The sequence below is a fragment of the Podarcis cretensis genome (assembly GCF_951804945.1).
Source record: "Podarcis cretensis genome assembly, chromosome: 8".
Taxonomy (NCBI): domain Eukaryota; kingdom Metazoa; phylum Chordata; class Lepidosauria; order Squamata; family Lacertidae; genus Podarcis; species Podarcis cretensis.
The window spans coordinates 60576920-60599840 of record NC_137177.1 but is presented as its reverse complement, the minus strand read 5'-3'; the positions used below and the strand labels follow the sequence as shown (position 1 = coordinate 60599840).

Sequence of the window (22921 nt, the reverse complement as noted above, 5' to 3'; positions counted from 1 at the left end):
CTATTTAAGCTACATTATCAAAATGTAAGGTGTGGAATTTATCATCATTACTTTCATTTAACCCTGATAAATCCAAGGATGAAGTGGGTTCAGCTACCTAAAATCAGATGGTGTGAAGCAGGCCCTGGGGTGGGGTAGCTAATCTATAGTCTTCCAACTCCCGCCAGCTCCAGCCACCATGGCCAGTGGTTAGGGGTGATGGGGGAGGGGGCTGTAGTCCAGCAATATCTGGAGGACCCACCCCTGACCTAGATGAATGAGAGTGTTAGGATTTCCAAGCCGGCCAAATGCCAGATCCCTCATATCACAAACTACCCTTAGCATTGCATGACTAAAACAAAAAGTTAACGAAATGAGATTCCCTGTTTGGTGTGCCAGAGAAATATAACAAAGTAGTTACTATATAGATCTGAATTATTTGTTGCAATCGTGTTTTTGACCCGACTAATTTGAAAGGAAATCTGAAAAGCATGAATTCCAGGCAAAAATCTTCTAGCGAGTTAGGTACCATTCTTAATAACCCACACTGCCTCATATTTAGGATTTTAAAGTGCTGTCAGTCTCAGGTCTGTTTCGGCTAAAATGTGGAATTTTATGAGAAGGGTATAAAATCCCGGGATCTCATTTTTTATTATTAAATTCATTTGTTTGCATAGCAAGCATGTGGCTTTAAAACACCTGGGCTTTTAACAAAAAGTAGCCAGTCTCTCTTATTTGCCTTGGGGCTTTCTCCCCCCTTTCCCTTCTAAAGAGCACAGGGTTCAACTTCAGCCAATCTTGCTGCAGAAACATTAACGAAAATCTGATGAGAGCAAATCCCAAGGTGTACGGCTGCAGGCAGCTGTGAGCTTTGAATAAAGCTGCACTGTGGTTAACACACTTAAAGGAATGTCAGCAAAAATGTAGCACTTGGATGGGGCCCCCAGTCTCTGGCACCTTTTCTTTTCTCTCCAAGCCCCCCTCCCACCGCTTATAAAGCAGGGGAAGGGAACTTGTGGCCCTCCAGATGTTGTTGAACTCAAAGACCCGTCAGCCCTGCCAGCGTGGGCAGCAATCGGAGATGATGGGAGTCTGACAGTATCTGGAAGGCAAAAGAATCCTCACTCTGCCCTGTTGCAAAAGTTGAAGTCTACTGGCACAATCTGCCCAGAAAAGTATCTGGTGCTGGGCCCACTAAAATGGCAAGGAGTTGGGTAAGAGTAGAGCTTGTGTCCCAAACACTCTGTGTAAAGGAGTAATATCAACAGCAGGGGCAGGCAAGCTGGTGCCTTCCAGATGTTCATGGAATGCAACTCCTGGAATGCTGAATGGGACTGGAGGAAGGGAACCCAGTCAACCCCCCCAAACTATACATACTGTCTTAAGTTTGCTCCCCAAGCCTGTGCTTGCATGTTTGGCAGTCAGTCCCACAGAGCTCAGTGGGGCTTCCTCCAAGAAGCTGGGTCACAGTATTTGCCCCTCTTTCCTAGCAACACAGGCTGTGGAAGTACCATATCCAAGTGCAGGTCCCCACAGCTAACTGGGACCCTCAAAGACAAGACTCTCCTAGCCCAAATCTGCTGAGAAGATTCTTTAGGCTCCCTTCAGACCAAAAGCCCCACACAGTTTAGGATGGGGAACCTGAGACCCTCCAGTTGTCTTGGGACTCCAGCTCCCATCAGGCCCCCCAGCATGGCCAATGGTCAGAGGTGATGGGAGTTCAAGTCCATCAACATGTGGAAGGGGCCACAGGTTCCCCATCCCTCTGAAAGATGTCCTATCCAAGCCTTCCTCGTGGACAGATCCATTCAGGACCAAATTTAGTTCAATGGACAATTTACGATCGTCTCCTTCTGCCCTCACTGGACTCTTGTGAAATCTTAACATCATACCTTTTTAATCTAGTTGTTATCTTTCTAATTTAAAAGAAGCCAACCTATTTTGTAGGTGATATTTTTTTTATTACTATGCTTCAGCCTGCTTGGTTCTGTAGCCTCTTGTGAGGTTTGTCTGTTTATGTAACAAACGCCAATCTGATTATTTGATGCTTCAGTCCGGCCTGTGTTCTATTGTAATCAGAATGAGCTAAGAGAGCTTATTATTTGAAGCAGAAACTACAAGGCTAGCTGTAATTGCACAACTTGGTATGCAAAGTTGCAAATTTTGTGTTGCATCAGATTTGGGGCAGTAGGGGAGGGGGTCAGAGAGTGGAATAAATTTCTGCCGAAAGACGGGACACTGTTGTTTGTCACTGCGACGTATTATGAAACAGGCCTTCCTAATTGGGTTATCTGAGTATAAAGCAAAAAATAGAAAGAAAGAAATGTGTTTTTCTCAATAGGACAGATGCCCCTCAGAAATTCAGGAGAGAATCATTTACAAGTCTCCCATGTTGCCAACTGCTGTCTGCAGAGTGAGCAGTTTGAAATAAAACTGGACTAAGTCCCAGTTAAAATATGAATAGTTTCCTGTATGCTTTTAGTTTCTTATTTATTTATTTTTATTTCATAAAATTTATACACTGCTTGATTGTAAAAAAAAAAGAAAACCCTCAAAGCAGTTTACAAAGAGAGTTAAAGAATGAGAATATCATTAGAAACAACTCTTGGTGTAAAACCAGCAATAAACTAAAAACAGATTAAGACTTATGTCAACATTCTACATGTCTGGGTAGGCTTGCCTAACAAAAATTATTTTAGTGGGCGCCAAAAAGAATACAGTGAAATGCTTGCGTGACGTCAATAGACCAGGAGTTCCAGAGTGTAGGTGCTGCCACACTAAAAGATTGATTTCTTATAAATGCGGAATGGGTATTATGTAACACCTGCAACAGTGCTAATTCCTCCTATCTTAATGGTTGAGTAGGCATGTATGGGTTTTCCAAATAAACTAGCTTCTTAAGTCTTCCGGCAAAATGCTGGAGAGTATTCCTATGTTGTTATGTATGCACTGGTGTCTTTCGTTGCGCACTTTTCCTTCCCATGCCTTCCACCATTGTACTGATGAGGGACACTGCGGGACACAGTAGTAACATACATTCTGTCATTCTAAGGATCCATGTGCAAAGTGTGCCTCCTGCTGCCAGTACCCCTTGCTGTAGACTCTACTCACTCTGTGTGCTATGCTGCAGTGGTGGAGGACCTGTGGCTCTCAAGATGTGGTCAGACTCCTGCTCCATTGGTCATGACCATTGGCCATGCTGGAGATGACTAATGGGAGTTGGAATCCAACAACATTTGGAAGGCCACAGGTTTCCCATCTTGGCTCTATTGGTCTAAGAACACAGGAAACTTTGTTCTACAGATCCTTAGTGCATCTATCTCATTATTGTCTAGGCAGGGAGAAGCGAATGTGGGGTCCTGCAGATGTTGTTAGACTAGAACTTCCATGCTGGTTGGGGCTGGTGAGCATTGGAGTACAACAACGCACATTGTCTATCCTGGTCTACACATACTGGCAGCAGCTCTTCATCTACCCAACTCTACCTGGAGATGTCAGGGCTGAATCTGGGGGCTTTTGCAAGCATAGTCATGTGCCCAACCACTTAGCTGCTTCTTTTTCCCATAGGGTCTTCCTCATGGACTTATATTCTCTCCTTTGTTGATTTAAAAACAAAGAACGTGTTTGTTCTTTTGATTAAAAATATCGACCTAGAACATGGGGGGGGGGGCTTGTGACACACACAGAAGTGTTGTTGGATTCCCAATTCCCATCACCCCAACCAGTGGGGGCAAGGAGCAGGGAAGTTGGTCCAGCAACAGGGGCAAAGGTTCTCCACTTCTTTTCTCGAAGAACTTAAAATCTCCTACAATGTGTTATCTATTCTTCAAAACATACGTCAGGGAGAGACTATTGCTGTGTGGCAGAACACATACTTTGCATGCCAAAGGTCCCATGCTCAATAGCAGTTAAAGGAGGATCAGGTAGCAAGCGTTGACAAAGACTCCTGCCTTATGTACCCTGAAGAGCCGCTGCTCATCAAAGTGGATGGTAATAGACTCAATGAGAACAGTGGTCTTGACTTGGTGTAAAACAGCTTTGTGTTCACTTGCACCTCACCAGCTGCTGTGGGAGAAGTGGCAGGCTGCGCACTCTGCACAGTCTTCATGCGCACACATTTGGACGCATATGTGTTTGAGAGAAGATGCATCTTCCCTACAATGGTTGGGTGTGTGTGTGTAGCTGTGTTAAGTGATGTGACTGAATCATTGATCCTTAGGAGTAGCTCCATCAAGTGGTTGCCCATCCATTTAGTGGAGCCAGTCAAGATTCTCTCTAGAACAGGCATAGGCAAACTCGGCCTTCCAGATGTTTTGGGACTACAACTCCCATCATCCCTAGCTAACAGGAACAGTGGTCAGGAATGATGGGAATTGTAGTCCCAAAACAGCTGGGGGGCCGAGTTTGCCTATGCCTGCTCTAGAAGTTGCCGGCAAATGTTTCTTTTGATCATACCTGTGAAGTGACCTTTTTTCTAACCTTAAGAGTGTAGAGAGCATGTTGCGGAAGATGCGAAACCTGATTCTCTCAGCGACACTGCCGATCTGGCTCTACCACCTGAAATGCCCATTCTAATTGACTTAGATGCCTTGAAGGACATTCTTGGGCCACCAATGTACGAACTGGAGGTAATTATTGACTATTTTCTATCTTTGCTCTTTTTTATTTTGTAGCTTGTATAAATTAGTTTTTGGTGGTGGTTTGCTTGCTTCCCCACCTTCAGAACAGCCAGGTTGGGAAGGGACTTCTGGGGAGAGTCCCATGGGCCAGATAGAAAGGCTGGGGTGGGGCCTGAATTTGGGTCCCAGGCCTGCTGTTCTCCACCTTATGCTAGTGGCACGAAATCTAAGCTCTTCCAGAAGCTACTTGGTTACATCCAGACTACATCTGAAGCCTCTGAGCTCTGTTCAGGCGCAAGGGTAAAACCCCTCTTATTACATGCAGTAGCAGGTAGCTCCCACTGAACTGTAGGTCTTATAAGGCCAGTAAAAAAATTAGGACCTAGGGATGGAATGTCAAACCTCCAGTAGCTGTGTGTGCAACTTTGAACCATTGGGGGGTTTTTCCTTGCGATTTTGTCACCAGGATCTGGCCACATCCAGGGGCCAAGATTACCGGATGGCAGCCTCATAAAAGAAGTAAGGCTTTGGCATGCTTGAAGGGGTTTCTTTCTTCTTAAGCTGCTGCTGCCCTTCTCTCTGCAGCGAGGAGCGCTGAACTTCCGTCTCTGTGAAAAACATTCCAGATTGGTTCCATTTGTTTTTCTTTGCTGCAGTCTGCAGTGGGGCCTCTCTCCCTCCCCACCCCACCCCCCGGCTCAGAAAGCCTCACCTCTAACCTTCGCTCTGCCATCAATAACTAGCTGGAAATCAAGACCCTGCAAAGGCCAGTCACATGTCAGCGCTCAGCTCGAGGAGGCCCGGCAGAGAGAAATTGAAAACCTCCCGTAATTGAATTGACTGGCCCTTCCGGAAGGGGAAGGCCCTTTTCAAATGAATATATATATTAGAGAGAAGTTAGGCCTATAATCTCATAAGCGAGGGTGCTTTGGAAAGAATCAATTCAATCAGCTGTTCCAAAGTCACAGTTCGCTTTTAGAGTCAAAACCTCTTTTGGTGGAATCAGAATATGGCACACCCCAGACGGATACATGTCACTCGCTGGAATTTCGAAATCCGATCCTGGCAGAGTCTGAGTGTGTATATCTAAAGCACCCTTTTGCCTCTCTCAAGAGAGATGGCTCAGTGCTGGCTGAGGATGATTAACTCATGATGGTTTCCTGAAATGCGAAACCCCTTTGTGTGCCTAGGAACACCCTGTGGCCTGCCTCTTCTCACATCTGTCTCTGCTGCTCCATAGGGCTGCTGCTGCCCTGGACCCAACTGCTATGTTTTCTTTACAGCACTGTTGATGCATCCTGGGCTGCTTAATGGCCACTGGAAACAGCAGGTGTATAGGACTGTTGACAACCTGGAAGCTGTAGGTTAGGACAGGAGTTGGAAACCTGTGGTCCTCCAGATGTTGCTGGAGCCCAACTCCCATTCTTCCTAACCATCAGCCATGCTGGTTAGGGCTGATGGGGGTCCCAACAGCAGCTGGGAAGCCACAGGCTTTACTCCTGACTTAGGGGGTAAGGCTGACTCACCTAGCACTTTGCTTGAAAAATGCTGCCTTAGGTTTACAACAATGGATTCCTCTGAGCATTCAGTGGCAGCTCATCCCACCATTTGGAAGCTAAACTTCTCATATGTGTGGCAGAACAGAAAACGGGTTAAAAATCAGAGCGGGGTGTTTGTCTGCAGCATTAACACTAAACTTTTAAGATAGAATTGTCTGGGTGGATAAGAAAGTCTTCACTTGGTGCTACAAGGACACAAGACTTGGCAATAGGTGTGCCCTTCTGGGGAGAGAATTTCACAGAGAAGTCCACAGTTGAGGTGCCACCACTGAAAAGGCCCTTTGTCTCAGAAGTGTGCAGCAGGGAGCCTCTAAATATGGCTTCAATATTTGGGAGTAGGTTGCCCTTCGTATATCTACACCCTAAACCATATGGGACTTAAATGGTTTTAAGCCAGCACTTCAAATTGTACTTGGAGACAAACTATTAGGCAGTGATGCTCTGTAAGTGAGATGTGTTCTATTCAACCAGCCTCAGTCAACAGTCTCACAGCTAGCTGTACAACAACTTCCTGGGCCAGTTGAAGTTCTGTGGGTACAGACACTACCTACCAGAGTTGGAACACTTCTGAATCCCATTGAGTTCTGTAGAACTCTCCCATTAATTCAGGGAGATGGAAAGGCACTTAGCTTTGGCTAGATGGCCCATGTGAAGGTTTGATAGAGCACTTTTTAAAAAGCATCTTCCTGTATAGCAGTTAAAGTTGAAGGTATAAGAGCTGACCTTTCCTTACTTGGAGAAACTGAAGAACAGGGTAGATCTCTGGGTTGCTGCATAAATGAAAAGTTCCATCTGCCAACTTCAAAAAACTTTAACTCATTTTTGCAGTTACAAAAACACACACAAAAAAACAGTACTCTATTCTCTGCTCTATTAAGCACCCATTTTAAGCCCCCACCCACATGCACCCTAGCCTTAGGAAACTTTCCTCAGAGTATATGTTTGCAACTCCACCCTTTCAGAAAGCTGTTGTCAGTGGTGTTTCAGTCCTTAGCTTCCTTGGTCTGATGCAGGGAAGAAAAAATATGTGTAGCCGGAAAATATTAATGTGTGTAGTGAAAGGGTAACATTTCACTTGAAGTTTTGCTTGCTTTGTTTGTTAAAAGCTAGGATTCTGGAAATGATCCATGCTGCAAAAGTGTTGACATCTTTCCACAGGGCCTGCAAGACGGAGCTGTTCCGCCTGGCCTTTGGTTTGGACTCAGTCTAACCCTTATGTTTCCCTCCCCTTATGGTTTTGATTTATGGGCTACTACTAAAATGAGGCTGCATTTTAAATTGTATTTTAACCCGTATTTTAATTAACTGTCCCCCCCCTTCTATTACATTTTATTGTAATTTTATTGGTGTTAGCCACCCTGAGCCGGGTTCTGGCTGGGAAGGGCGAGGTATAAATAAAAATTTATTATTATTATTGTTATTTTGTACCCAATAATAAGCAGAACTCAATAAGCAGAAGTCATTTCTGAGATTCCCTCCTGTAATCCTTTTAGGAATGTTCCTAGAAGCTTGTCCAGAATGCCTGTGAACTAGGACCATTTCTGATAATTATCAATTAATTATCAATAATTATCTAATAGCATGGGCATACTGTCTCTGCTGGCTCCCTTTTTGTTTCTGGGCTCAGTTCAAGATGCTCTTTAGCTTTTGTCAGGGGGGCTGACCTTTTGTTAGGGGAGCAGAACCTTAGTTTGCTATGTATTTTCATTGATTGGGGAGGGCAGCTTCACCCATGCTTATGCTATTTAACATTTACATGAAACCACTTATTAGGGTCATTCGGAGAAACCCATCTTGGCCTTTCTGCAGTACTGAAATCAGAAGACCTATTTCAAGCGGGAGCCTTATTTTCGGCGCCGAGCTGTCCTTTTCAATAGAAATACTGTGCTTCTTTCTTTCAGGTGTCCGAGCGGCTGAATCAACCCGGCGTAGCAATAGGTTTGGCTTGGACTCCTTTAGGAGGGGAGATCATGTTTGTAGAAGCCAGCCGCATGGATGGGGAAGGCCAGCTGACTCTGACCGGGCAGCTGGGCGATGTCATGAAGGAGTCGGCACATCTTGCCATCAGCTGGCTGCGCAGCAACGCAAAGAAATACCTACTGACAAATGGTATGTGAGAAGGCATGAATGGAAAGATCTGGTGCATGCTTCATGCATGCATAGAATAGGTTTTGAACATGTCTGGCTTTTGCTGCCTGCCTCGGACTATAGAAGTGGAGGCCATCAAGCCTCTGGCAGACACCATACATTTTTGGTGGAAGGCATTTTTAGCTTGGGGCAAGTTGCAAAAGGAGACTGTTGAGTAGTGGGGGAGCAAGTGCTTTGCATGGAAAAGGTCCCAGGTTTGGGCCTCAGCACACCTCATGTAAATAAGCCTGCACAGTTTTTTACTAGCCTACTTTTTACCCATAAGAAGAACTGGCAGAGAACAAACAGGGCAGTCTGTCCCAACTTTACCAACCCTTTACCAGTTAAAATCAGGCTTATGATTAGCAGGCTGGAAACACAGTAGGCTGGCTAAGAAAGGCGCTGACATGTCTCCATTTTATTATATTAAATATCTTAATGCACCACTTTGGTTAACCCACAGAGCCTTATAGCAGCCCAATGTAAAACAGAAGCTTTTCTTTTTAAATTTCTCTTTTGGGCAAGGGTTTGATCTTTAAGAGTGCTTGGAATTGAATTAGTACTGTATATTTTGAAACTGCTGTCTGGTTAAATTAGTCTGGGAATTCTTTCTTCTTGCTGCAGTAATTGCTTTGATTGTATTTTTTTAACTCCCGTTCTCAGGACATACATAAACTGAAAAGCAGATAGAAATGTTTCCAAATAAACAAAGAATTTGTAAATGGCCTCAGCTGGAAATTCCATATTTAAGAACAGTGCAGCTATTAAAAACAGCACGGTATTGGCTTTGAGGGACCTGCCTTCGTGTGAATGAACTGCACCTTGGTTTCTTAAGGTTGCTTTTACAAAAGGCTAAGAATGCTGTTTTCCCTCTAGCTGCTTTTTAAAGATGTGCTTTAAGCCTCAGCCCCTCATCTGTAATATGGAGATAATACTAGGCACATGAAAACATTGAAAGCTACCTTATAGTGAGTCCCAGTCCTGATTGGAGATGCCAGGGATTGAATGCATGCAAAACCATGTGCTCTACTCGCAAGTTACAGTCCAGATCCACTTTACAGATCCCAAAGGTGGTGTGTGTTTTCAAAGTATGCTTTGAAAACTCAGGACACTTCCTAGCGATGCTCAGTGTGTTTATCCAACTTTGCCTTAGGCTTAGCAAAAAGCATCTCCACCTGGGCAGCTGGGGCCCTGCCTAGTGCAGCCCTCTGTGCCATAGCTCATACTATTTCAGTGTCCCCCAACCTCAGCAACAAGAAATTTTGAGGGGAGGGGTGCCTAGGCAGGTAGGTATTATTGGCAAAAATTGGGTGTCCCACCTTCTGCAAGCCACAGTAGATAACAGTCCTAACTAATTTTATCATTCAGATTTATCCAAGTGAATTTACTATCGACTACTTCGAACAGCATACATTTTTGCCTGATCAAAACCAGCAATTCTGAAAGAAACCAGTGCTTTTATTGCCTGCACACCCCGTATCATCACCTAAGAAGCATTTCTCCTCTCACATGTGCAGAAGGGAATGCCTCTGCTGAGATGGACCTTATTCAGCTACAGTTCTTATAAACACTTTAAAAAAATTAAAAGTAACTTTTTTTAAAAAATAATCTGCTGCCCAGTTAAGTGGGGGGCACCATTTTTAATCCAATCAATTCATTTTAGTACCATGGAAAGTGTTCCTACTGCTGTTAAACCGGTTTATCTGGGAAAGTGTTTCCAGATTCAAAGTGTAGCAGAGTATATTGACACAGGTGTTTTCTTCCTTAATCCTTCTGTCTCCCCCTCCTCCTCCTCCTCCACCACCCGGCACAGATCTCCTTTCAAATGCTCTGCTGCCAAGTGGAACAAGCGTCTGGAATGCAAGTCCTCCAGTGATGTGGTTTGTTTATTTGTTTGTTTGCTTTTCCCCAAAGAACAAAAGACCAGAAGCACCGCAGGTTTGAATTTTCCACACTGAACATCCCCCCTCCCCAATTCTCTTTCTTAAAGCTTCTGGAAGTTTTGATCTCCTTGACAACACAGACATCCATCTGCACTTCCCAGCTGGAGCTGTCACAAAAGATGGACCATCTGCTGGTGTTACCATAGTAACCTGCCTTGCCTCCTTGTTCAGTGGGCGGCTCGTGCGTTCAGATGTAGCCATGACTGGAGAAATTACACTAAGAGGCCTTGTTCTTCCAGTAAGTATTCTTTGCAGATAACCATATTGTTGAGGCTTTCTATCTCTCTATCTCATCCCCTGCCCCACCCCCTGCAAAACAAAAAAACCCAACACACCGCACATTCCAATACTAGTTCTAATTCTTTAATCTAGTCACGCTACTGAAGGTTGTCTGGTAAAGTTAGCACAGTTCTACAAAGCAAACAGTTAGCACATACTTTATTTTTCAGATCTGCTCTACATTAGAGATCTGCCACAGGCGACATTTGCAAGACAACAGAGAAGATAATAGTAATTTATTCCAGCGGGTGGGGCTTATATTGTCAGATATTGCCTAATTGAAAACTGTAGTCGCATCATCCCTTTGTTCTTTGGGGAGCTGTTGAAGAAGCAATTCTTTTACCAGATTCAGCCAGTTTTACTTCCTTCCCACTTCTGTCTTGATGACAGCTAGGAATACCCCTAGATCAGACATGTTCAACCGGTCGACCCTGATCTACAGATAGATCCCTGGGTGCTCCTGGTAGATCGTGGTTGATCGCGGGACCCTTAGCAATCTCGGGATTAAAATAATGTTTCCAACACCCTCCCCCCTGTTCCTCCGTCACGTAAAGTGTTCGTGTGTTTGGCGTTTGTTGCTGTCGATCGTGGATATGATCATTGACTTAATCAGTGCGTGCATTTGTTTTCTTATGGGTTTTTTTGGTGAGAGATGTATGGCATTCCCCCCAAAAAAGCTCAACAACTCTGGCTCCTCATCCCTCTAATGTCAATGGGTAGATCACAGTCAGATTTTTTTACAATGGGAGTAGATCGCAGTCCCTTGGGAGTTGGATGTGCCTGCCCTAGACGTTTGGTTAAACACCACTTCCAAGAACTGGAAGTGTTGCTCACTGGGGCAATATGGTTTGAACATATGATGCCAATCCTGGCCTGACTGCAGTGGCTGACGGTTAGTTTCCGGGTCCAGTTCAAAGTGCTGGTTTTGACCTATTAAGCCTTAATTGGCTCAGGACCACAATACCTCAAGGACTGCCTTTCCTCACATGAACCGACCTTTAGCCCCTCTTCATGTGCTTCCTCCACAAGGTGCCGGGGGTAGGAATATGAGAGGCCTTTTCTGTGGTGGCTCCCCACTTGTGGAATGCTCTCCCCAGGGGGACTCACCTGGCACCTTTGTTACATATATTTAGATGCCAGGCAAAATTAAACAATCTATGTAACTGTAAACCACTCTGAATCTCAGATGGAAGGGCAGTATAGAAATTTTAATCATCATCTTCCTTTTAAAAAGGCACTACTTCTGCGGGGATTTCATTATACTTGCTGAAAATCATCTATCATAGGTTTGCTACAAAAATAAAAATACAAAACTGACTCATGCCTCAGCTAGCCCAGGCCATTGTGATCTGAAGTGCTTTCTGGAATGTGCATAGTGTTGGTTGACGTCACCAACAGCAAGCAAGAAAGCACTCCCTCTTCCATGTGACATCGCAAGGCACCATTCAGCCTGCAAAGAGCAAGTTTGCACTGGACCAGAAACTGACTAATCTCGGGAATTAGTCCTTTGCCAGTTTCAGCCCTTATTCCAATCGAGACCTTTTCAGGATTGGTCATTGGGCAAAAACTGATGATGGGGCTTTTCTACTCCTTTCCCACCCTTGAGGTTGGTTTCAGGTCTTGTGCAAATCCAGTATTTGTAGTCTTAAGTGTTCTCATTTCGCAGGCTGGGGCCAAAATGGGGTGGCTGAACCAATATGGCTAACTGCTCTCATTCCCAATACACACAAGAAACAAAAACCAGAATCTGCATAACTGTTACACTTGCTTTGTTCTGTGTAGATCGGCAAACAAGTGATTCAGGTTAAAGGCAGTCCTGTTGGTTAATGATCCCAGGGAATGACCTGAAGGCTCCCACACATCACAAAGCAAGCCTTCTGCAGCAAAATAGCTTCAGCTCTGTTCAGTTCCTAGGTGAGAGACCATCTAGGAAACTCATGTATGTTGTCTTTAATGATGGGAAAAGGTGGAATATAAATTTGATTAAATAACACATAGTCCAGGGTTACATGTGTTTTTGTGTGCGCCCCCCCCCCTTTCAAATCTGCACATGGCAAACCCAAATTATGTATATGTTTAATACATTTTATCTGTTTGACAAACATTCACATAACTTGGATTCTTTAAGGAATGAATGAAGGGAACAAATGGACATGGAGACAAGAGAGTTGGCAAGAAAACACTGGCGTCTGATGCAGTGGTTTGCGAAAACATTAACAAAACAAGTTGAGAAAATTATTTGCACATAGCATAGTAATAACACAATGCCTTATTTCTGCCAGTAGCATCTTCCTTAAACTCTCTCCGCTCTCCCCATTTCATTCTGTGTATTTAAACAGGTTGGAGGAATTAAGGACAAAGTTCTAGCAGCACACCGAGCTGGACTAAAGCGAATTATCATTCCTCAAAGAAATGAAAAGGATCTTGAGGAGATTGCCGCCAATGTACGGCAGGATCTGAATTTTGTGATGACAAGCTGCCTGGATGAAGTTCTTAATGCCGCTTTTGATGGGGGATTTTCAGCCAAGACAAAACTTGATCACTTCAACAGTAAACTCTAAGCAGATTGACTTGGGCTCACTCAAGGAACAAAATGCAAAGCTGATGTTCATCTGGCAGGATGCAAAAAAAAATGTGAGAGTGTTTAAAAGTGGCCAACACTGGAATGAGATTAGAATGTGTGAAAGGGCTCTTCTTCATTTGGCGGTACAAACTTGCTGCCCATTCTTACTGGTCTTTATGTGCATTAGTGGACAGGAGTCCAGAGATAGATTTGAATGCTAAGCTCTTAATTGTTAATCCCCTGTGCAATTAAGGGGTAGACTGATAGAGCAGCAGAATATCCAATCACATGAGCCTTCATGAAATCTGCCTGTTAATTTATTGAAGCCTGCTTTCTTCCACCCCCACCCACCAAGAGCCTGATGCAAATGTTGAGATTTTACCTTGCTTTAATATCAGAGCTGTAGTTAAACTGTCACTTGTCACTGATGCCAAGCTACAGTATTGTTCACTTCGGGTTTTTAAGCTGAATGGGTTATGCAAATTAATTAGTTCTGGTCTTGCACATGGGATTGTCCCGAGGTCTCATTCTTACAATAGACCAAGGACTTGCAGCTTTGAATCATAGGAGAGTCTCTGAAACTAGAAGAGTCTAATTTAGAACAGTCTAGGAAGTGTTGCCACAGAGGTGGCGAGTTGTGTCTTCACCATTGGCCTTGCTGGCTGGGAGAAGTCCTACAACATTTGGGGTCCAAAGGCTCCCCCACTCCTGCTTTAGAGAGTAACTGCATCAAATTTAGTCTGCTGCCCTGCTGCTCCTTTGACTGCTTTAAATTAATGAAGTGATTCATTTGAAATGGTAGAGGAAGAAGCAAAGCCTTTCTAGACAATATATGGCCTGGCTGATTTGTTAATAATAGTGCTGTTAAAATAGTGTTTAATATCAGAAACTTAACTTTGATTATTATAAAAGACTTTATCGCCTTGAAAAGTTGTAATGAGATCAGACACAAAATAAAGAGCTGATGGTACACAAGAGCCAACTTTCCTTTCAGGCTGAAGGTACTTCTAGCACTGATAACACTTTCTACATGGAATGAGAAAGCCACATCTGCAGTGGTTATAGTTAGGGAAACAAGTATATGAAAGAGAGAGGAGATCATTCTGGTAAAAAAAGGGGGGAAATAATTATCTATTGATTGCCTGAAGTATCTCAAGATGCCAGCTGGCTCACAGGGGCATTTCTGAACAGAGGCTTGTTAGTGACATAACAGCTGTGAGAGATGTGACACACAGAAGAGAACGAGGTCTCCCAGACTGAGCTGTAGCAACTGTTCCCCCTGAGCAGCCCTCCGGCTGTTGGACTCTAACGCCCATCAGCCAGCCCCAGCCAGCATGGCCAATGGCTAAGGATAATGGGAGCTGTTGTCCCAAAATATATTGTGGATGGTCATCATAGGGTGTTTTCAGAGCACATTCATTCATTTCCAGAAAGGAGTCCATTTGCGTGCAATACAAAATGGGTTGTTTACACAACCCAGTTACCTAAATAATGCTTATTGGTTATTGCAGGGATGAGGAACTTGTGGCCTTCTGGACGTTACTGTACTCTTAACTCCCATTATCCCTGACCTTGCTGGCTGGAGTTAATGGGAGGTGGAGTCCTACACCATCCACAGGACCACACGTTCCCCACCCCCTGGGTTATTTGAAGCTCTTGCTTGTCTAAAAACCTTCTGTTTCACAGAGGCCGCACACAATGACTTCCGTTTAAATTACATTTTAAATAACCTTTTAAAGGTTATATAGCCTTACGTTTCGCACAGACACGTTTTCAGCATTCTGTTTCACATAAAAGAAGTTCTAGTAAACGTCCATCCATGTAGCATGGCATGAATAAAGCACAGTGCTTAAATGTCATATGATTCTATGCAAGACAGCACTCGCCCTGGCCTTGTTCCATGGAATGTAGCTTGGGCATGTGAGCAAGAGACGCATCCTTCACAGGGCTTACTATATGGCTGCAATTTTGGCTTTTAAGAACTCCATGTGCAACACACTACTTGACTAGGGTACAAAATCATACCATACAGACGGAAGGGGGTCTTTCTTACCACACCCATTGCACAAAGGACATGGGGTTCTGCAACCCACCGCAGGCCACAGGCACTTTGATTTGATTGATAGATGTGAACACACGAGCAGCACTACTTTATTGTACAAAGTTGTGGGTACAATTAGTATTTGTGGGAATTCTGTTTTACAAACATACAAGTTTACAGGCAGGCACTTCAGATACACAGTATGGTGTTGGATCAATTTCCACTGCATTTTATTTATTGCTCTTTTAGCTGTTCCTGCCCCTCCCTCATCTTCTCCCACATCAAGCAGGGTAAATCTATTCTGGTCATGAATAGCTCAGGGCTTCTGAAGTCACAACCTCATCACACCCAGAGGTATTTGATCAATGCAAGATTGCAAGCTATACTGGTAGGGTCAGCTTGCTTAAACCATTTTTGACACACCCACTATTTTGACACTCTTGGAAATATGCTCCCTGCTGCAAACTGTGTGTTTAAATGGGCCAGCTGCAATTCCTTTTGTTCACTCTCAAAATAAGCTTTCATCATAATTGCTCCACACAAGCCCAGCTTTTGGTTCATATATTCAGTACTGCTCTTTAAAAACGTTTTCAAAGCCAATGGGAAATTTTTATTAACTTAGGGCTGCACAGTGCAGTGCACTTACTTAGAAGCAAGTCTCACAGAATGCAATGAGGCTTGCTTCTGCAGGCAAACGCAGGATTGCAGGTTTATCATGACATCAACTGAAAACAATCTAGTCAAGTACAGCAACCCTCACCCTAAGACAACTAAGTCCTGCAAAAGAACAATAAGATGTTTTAGAACTCCTAGTAAATATTTTACTTTTGAGTGTCAACCAACATATAGAGGTGATCCAGTCAACACTGTGTCCATAAGGGTTGTATCCAATTCAAGAGTGGACCCAATAAAATAAATGGGCGTAAGTTAGGTATATCCATTACTTTCAATGGATCTGCTCTAAGTAGGAAAAACACTGGCAACAACTCATACTTTGAAAAAAAACCCTTCACCAAAAATACTTGAGTAAGCTTTGTAGTTATGGGATAAGAGGACCTCCTAATGGAGAGTGAGATAGTGATGTCCCCTTCGTTTCAGTATTGCAATCTGTGCTTTTCAACATGTTCATTTATAGAGGTCTTTGATAAAAGTATTCATGAACCACCAACTAAAAAAATATATATTGTGGTGTAAAATAATAATAATAATAATAATAATAATAATAATAATAATTTGTTAATTTATTATTTGTACCGCATCTATCTGACTGGGTTGCCCCAACCACTCTGGGCGGCTGATTAAAATCATTTAAAAATCATTTAAAACACAAAACAAACAAACAACCCTGAATCAAAGTAATTCTCTACAAAACACTTGGCAACAAAACATTGTAACTGCCTGTTTAATTTCCATGGGAACAGTTATCCAAAGTACTAGCACCATGATGCTAAAAGCTTTAGCTCTCATACACACTAAACAAAAATGAGGATGGCATTTGATTATTGTAGCGATAAGAGACAAGGCAAGCCGTGATATTCTACCTCCTCTGTCAGCAGCAATCAGAAAACCAGTTCCTGAAAATCGCAAGAGGAGAGAGTGCTGTTGCACTCAGGCCCGGCTTGCAGGCTTCCCACAGCCATCTGGTGATCATTGTAAGAACAGGAAGCTGCTGGACTAGATGGGCCTTTTGGACCAAGTCAGTGGGGCTCTTCTTATGCAGTGTATCCTTAAAAACCTAGACAGCCATGTGAGGATACTGTAAGCTGTTAGGTACTCAAGACCCCACTTCTTGCCCTATTTTTCTTTCCCAGCTGACAGTCAACGTACTGACTGCTGACCATGCTCCATTATCATCAGATTAAATTTGTATTGGGCCACTGCAGAAAAGGCCCTCACTAGAATTTTTTAGACAAGTCTTATTTAAAAGGGAGAAAGCAGGGTATCCAATACAGGCACCAGGTAGCAAATTCATATAGATGAAGGCCCTCCTCTTCCTAAATATATTTTCTCCAGACAGATAACTGAAACCCTAAGGGGAGGACACACACATGTCATTCCTGGAGTTTCCTTTCCCTTGGCTACCGTTAACCAGCTTATTTTTATCGTTCTTGAACCCTGCTCAATTTGTATTTGTCAGTGGGAGATTCTTCCTTGGCTCAGAAGCGGAGAGATTCCTCAGCTAATCTTTTCCCTCCTCTGCTCCTGTAGAGCAAGCTTTGTGGGAAATTTTGCCCTCCGACCCTCACTGCTAAGGAATGCAACCCTTTGTCTTCCTGCTAGCCAGTCTGGAGACACTTGATGAGAAATTCCTGCAGGCATCCCTTGCCTCTCCTGGAATGGGAAGTTACCCCGCCTGAAGTTATAGGAAGCCACTGGCCAAGGCAGGAAATGTTAATGGAGAACTGGGAGGGAGAACTGATTGAACTTCCCTTTTGAAAAAGCTCTCTAAGCTCCCCTTCCAACACATCACTGAGTCATGATTCAAAGCAAGCTGCTGGGGATTGCTATGAAACCATCCTTTCCATCTACTCCAAATCCAGGGCATGAAAAAATTATCTTGAACCAGAAGGGAAGTATTCCTTAATGCAGCAACTCTAACTTCCAAACTCTGGTCCATGAGCCACATTCAGGTGGTCCATGGTATAGTCCCATTAGATATCATGTGTTTAATTATACTTTTGTTGCTTCTTTTATTGTAATCCTAAATGCACTTTATTGTATTATAAGCTGAATTATACGATTCAAACTATAATACAGTGGTACTTTGGTTTACAACAACAATCCGTTCTGGAGGTCCATTTGTAAACCAAAACAGGTTGTAATCCAAGGCACGCTTTCGCCAATGGGGCCTCCCCCCCAAAAAAAATGGGTTGTAATCCAAAACTTATGCAATCCAAGGTACCACTGTACAGTATAATACAATGTAAGAAATAAAAGCAGCAATAAAAATAGATTAAGAATGGTACAGCATCTAGCACAGCACATTACAAAAGGCAGCTGAAATATCAGAGCTATAGTTAAATTGTCACTGATGCCAAGCTACAGTCTTATACTTGAGTAAGCTTCGTAGAAAGCAAAATGGAATTTCAGTAAAGGAAGGTTGCAGCAGGGATCAACACTTCACTACCCCACCCCCCAAAAAAATTCCACATTACAACCAAAAGTTCATAGGGAGACATCTCCAACCAGGGAGGCGGCTCCAATATATTACTCCAAAATGGAAGAATGAATACACATCTCCTGTCCCATTAGTTATTGAATATGTGGTCATAATTCTGTTGCAGCAGGATTTGATGCCATAATACTCTTTCCACCCTATTCTTCCAAAGGCCTGTGCAGGCAGCCACTGTAGGGCTCAAGAATGAAAAGCAACCAAGTAAACACTTCCTTTTTAATACAGCCAGGATGCATCATTGTCTGTCTTGAAATTGGTATTTCACAAAGGGGGAAACATGCATAATGCTTTCCCTCCAATTATTGCATGTATACATGAGCTGAAAGCAGCCAAGGATGGGGCCTAGGGACTGCCCTCAACACTGTGACACAGAATAAAATTGATGCTCTGGAAAAACCCACTTTTTTCGTTCTCTCATTACATGTCATAGCAACATAGACTCCTACAAAGCCCCACACCCATATGCTAATATTTCATTCCCATAGCCCATTTCTGAATTTAACCCAGCAAGTATAACAGGAGTCTCCAGTAACAAAAGAGATTCAAACCGGTCTAACTTGCACATCAAAAGCCAGGATGTTAAGTGTAGTGTATGAACAAAGGATCTGAGATTTGTTTACCTCTTTTGTTCTCTCACATCTCTGACTTTCTAAGCACGAAGGTTTCAACCCTAAACACACCATTACTAGGAAGTAGTTCTTACTGAAAACAGTTGGTTCTACTTACAGGTGAAGATGTGAAGAAGAGGGCTACACCCATTTTTTAAACTGTTACATAGGCAGTCTATTTTCTCCATTAAAAAGGGCACACGAGGACAAACTGGATCTGACTGCAGTGCATTCAGCTTTTCTTTTTTTTAAGGCAGTAACAACATTGCCTCACTCCTCAAAACCATTTTTATAAACCTGGTAAGTAGTCTGCCTCTGATGCTGCAGCAGTGGCTCTCACTTCAAGCTGCATGAGAGTGAGAAGCCACAGGGCAACAAGAACAAATCAGCAGCTACTTTCTGTTTCATTAAACAAACATGTGGCATTTATCTTGGACCATTTAAAAAGATTTTTTTAAATAAAAAATGTCTGTGCATGTCAACTAGAATTGCTCCCCAATTGATCTGGATTTTTTATTTTTTTCAGAAAAGAAAAATCCACCGGAGAGCTGCTGGTGATCAGGGTATACACTAGTGACAGACTCTGGGCAGCTTCATTGTGTCTTGGCACATAGTTTGAAGGCACATAGTGCAGCTAATTTGCTGACGCTAAGCAAGTTTAGATCTGGGCAGGGTCTGAAAAGCTTCCATGTTCATTGCTTTGAGTTCCATCCCGGAGGACAGGGGAGATATACATATTAAAAATATATGTAACCTTAGTTATACTGCCAAGTGGGTTTGCAAACATTCCCAGAACACAAGATAATTCAGGTAACTCAAAGAAAAACCTTTGCAAAGTCAGTAGTGCAGCAGTTCAACACCTAAATCCTATATGGCTTGGATCCATGTTACCTGAAAGATTATTATCTCTCTCTGTGAACCTGCCCTGGTGCTAAGATCTGTGGGTAAGCATCTTCTCTTGGTCTCATCAAAGTTGGTGGTGACAGGAGAGCCAAGCCTTTTCCTATATTGTGGGATTCCCTCACAAAAGGGGTTAGACCAGATCTCTGTTAGTAGGTTAAGAACTTCCTATTTAGACAGAGCTTTAAAAACCAGGTGCAGTTTATGTTCACTACTGGGCTGCTTGTTATCAAGGCAATCAGTAGGTTAATACTGGCTCTAAGTGTGTTTTACCGTATTTTAACTATTGTTTTTAACCAGATTGTTTTTATTACTTCACATTTTAAAATGTTTTTAAAACTGTTGTAAGCCGCCTTGAATCCCAACTTGGGGGAAAGGTGGAATAGAAATACTTTAAATAAACAAACAAATCCAGCATAATTGGCTGCCGTATGCACAATGCTCCAAGGTGCTCTCTAAGTATATTTGCAATGTCACAGAGAACAGCAGGGCACAGATTCTCAGAAAACATACAGCTGCCAAGATGCATGCCATCCAAATTGCATGCTATTTCACTAATGCCCTGAAACGTATCACTGCCCAAAAGCAAGGTTATCTTAAAATATCTGCATAATTCTTACTCAGTTTCAATGCCCTTCCTTAAATATAAGGGGGAAAGAGGGGCAAACATTCAAAACTAAACTTCAGAGTTAAATGACGCCCCCAAAAAAACAAAAAATCAGAAAAAAGTATTTATGCAAATACATTGATTGCTTATGTGTACATTACACCTTAAAGTGAGCAGAGCCCTGCTGGATCAAGACAATTTCCCAACTAGTCCAGTACTTTGTTATCACTGCAGCCAACCAGAATGCCTGTGGAAAGCCCACAAGCAGGAATAAAATGCAACAGTGCTTTACCCATTTGAAATTCCCAGCAACTAGTATTCAGAGACATACTGCCTCCAACATCAGAGACAGAACCAAGCAATAGTGACTAGCATTTTTAACAAAATAAATTCCTTCCATCCAGTAGCACCTTGGAGACCAACCAAGTTTGTTATTGGTATGAGCTTTTGTGTGCATGCACACTTCTTCAGATACACTGAAACAGAAGTCACCAGACCCTGATATATAGTGAGAGGGTGGGGAGGGGTATTACTCAGAAGGGTGGTGGGAATGGGTGATTGGCTGATAGGTGTGGTAAACCTGTTAACGACTGCAATTGGTCTTACAGGAAAAAGCAAGGGGTGAGATGGCTAAAAATAGCTTTATCAGGTATAATGAGATAAGAATCCAATGTCTCTATTCAGACCAGGTCTCTCCATGGTTTTAAGTTTGGTAATAAGTTGCAATTCAGCAACTTCTCTTTCCAGTCAATTTCTAAAATTCTTGGTAATAAGATAGCTACTTTGAGATCTTGTATAGAATTGTCCTGGGAGATTGAAGTGTTCTCCTATTGGTTTCTCTTTCTTGTTATTCCTGATATCAGATTTATGTCCATTTATCCTTTGGCATAGGGTTTGGCCTGTTTGTCCAATATAGAGAGCTGAAGGGCACTGTTGGCATTTGATGGCATACACAATGTTAGATGAGCAATTAAATAGTTCTGAGATGGTATGTTTGATGTTGTTGGGGCCAGTAATGGTGTGGTCCACATGTATGTGGCAGCAAAGTTGGCATCTGGGTTTATTGCAGGCTCTGGTACCAGTGCCCATGTTAAGTCTGGTTGTTGTATTATTGTGGGTGAGTTGTTTAAGATTGGGTGGCTATCTGTAGGCAATGAAAGGTCTTCTTCCCAGAGCTTGAGAAAGACAACTGTCATTGTCTAGGAGAGGTTGTAGATCTCTGATGATGCATTGAACTGTTTTAACTTGGGAGCTGTATGTGATTACTAGTGGTGTTCTGTTTTTTTCTTTTTTGGGTCTGTCTTGCAGCAAGTTCTCTTTGGGTATCAGTCTGGCTCTGTTGATCTGTTGTTTAACTTCATCAGGTGGGTATTTTAGTTCTTAAAGGGTTTGCTCTAGAGAGTCTGTAGAGTTGGAACAGATGCTGCTGTAACGTAGGGCCTGGCTATATACAATGGATTGTTTGGTATGTTTGGGATGGTAGCTAGAAGCATGTAGATATGTTTGTCGGTCAGTTGGTTTACAGTATAAGGTGGTGTCTATACGCCCATCCTGTATTTTTATAATAGTGTCCAAAAAATGTATTTCTTGCATAGATTGGTTCACTGTTACGTTGATGGTGGGCGAAAGTCATTGAATATCTGGAGGAAGGTGTCCAGGGTCTGTTGACCATGTGTCCAGATAATAAAAATCGTCTATGTACTGCAGGTACAAGAGAGGTTTGAGTGGGTACAAATTTAGGAAACGTTCTAAATCCGTCATGAAGATGTTGGCATACTGTGGGCCCATGCGGGTGCCCATTGCTGTGCTGCTGATCTGGAGGAACAGGTCATCACCAAATTTGAAGTTGTTGTGGGTAAGGACAAAATGGCAGAGTTTGGTAGCAAAGTCCACTATGATTTTATCTGAAATGGTGTTCCTTATAGCTTGTAAAGAAGAAGAAGAAGAAGAGTTTGGATTTGATATCCCGCTTTATCACTACCCGAAGGAGTCTCAAAGCGGCTAACATTCTCCTTTCCCTTCCTCCCCCACAACAAACACTCTGTGAGGTGAGTGGGGCTGAGAGACTTCAGAGAAGTGTGACTGGCCCAAGGTCACCCAGCAGCTGCATGTGGAGGAGCGGAGACGCGAACCCGGTTCCCCAGATTACGTGTCTACCGCTCTTAACCACTATACCACACTGGCTCTCGGTGTGTTGGATGTTGGTATACAGAGATTCCACATCCATAGTGGCTAGTATATATTTTTACGAAGATTATTCAAAGATTGTATTTTCCTCAGAAAATCTGTGGTGTCACATACGTAGCTGGGAGCACTGATGACATATTGTTTCAGAACAGAGTCCATATAACCGGAAACACCCACAGTAATAGTGCCAATACCTGAGATGATGTGGTATCCTGGATTTCCAGCAAGCTTAATAGGCAACAGGCTGTATGGCACTTACCTTAATGCAGCTGCTCATTTCATACCTGCTTTTAAGTCAAAACTAATTAGTAGCAGTCAATATCCTGTTAAAGCA

At 43.0% G+C, this 22921-nt stretch overlaps 1 protein-coding gene across 2 annotated transcripts in view; it reads left to right on the top strand.

The window, feature by feature from the left end:
* LONP2 (lon peptidase 2, peroxisomal) overlaps window positions 1-14044 on the top strand; it is a 51275-nt gene extending 37231 nt beyond the window's left edge. For both annotated transcript variants that reach the window (XM_079988778.1, XM_079988777.1), the window contains exons 12-15: window positions 4465-4607; window positions 8059-8266; window positions 10275-10465; window positions 12846-14044. In XM_079988778.1, the coding sequence (XP_079844904.1) occupies window positions 4465-4607; window positions 8059-8266; window positions 10275-10465; window positions 12846-13067 (764 nt within the window). In that variant the 3' untranslated portion in view covers window positions 13068-14044. The remainder of the gene's footprint in view (window positions 1-4464; window positions 4608-8058; window positions 8267-10274; window positions 10466-12845) is intronic.
* Window positions 14045-22921: the final 8877 nt, after the last annotated feature.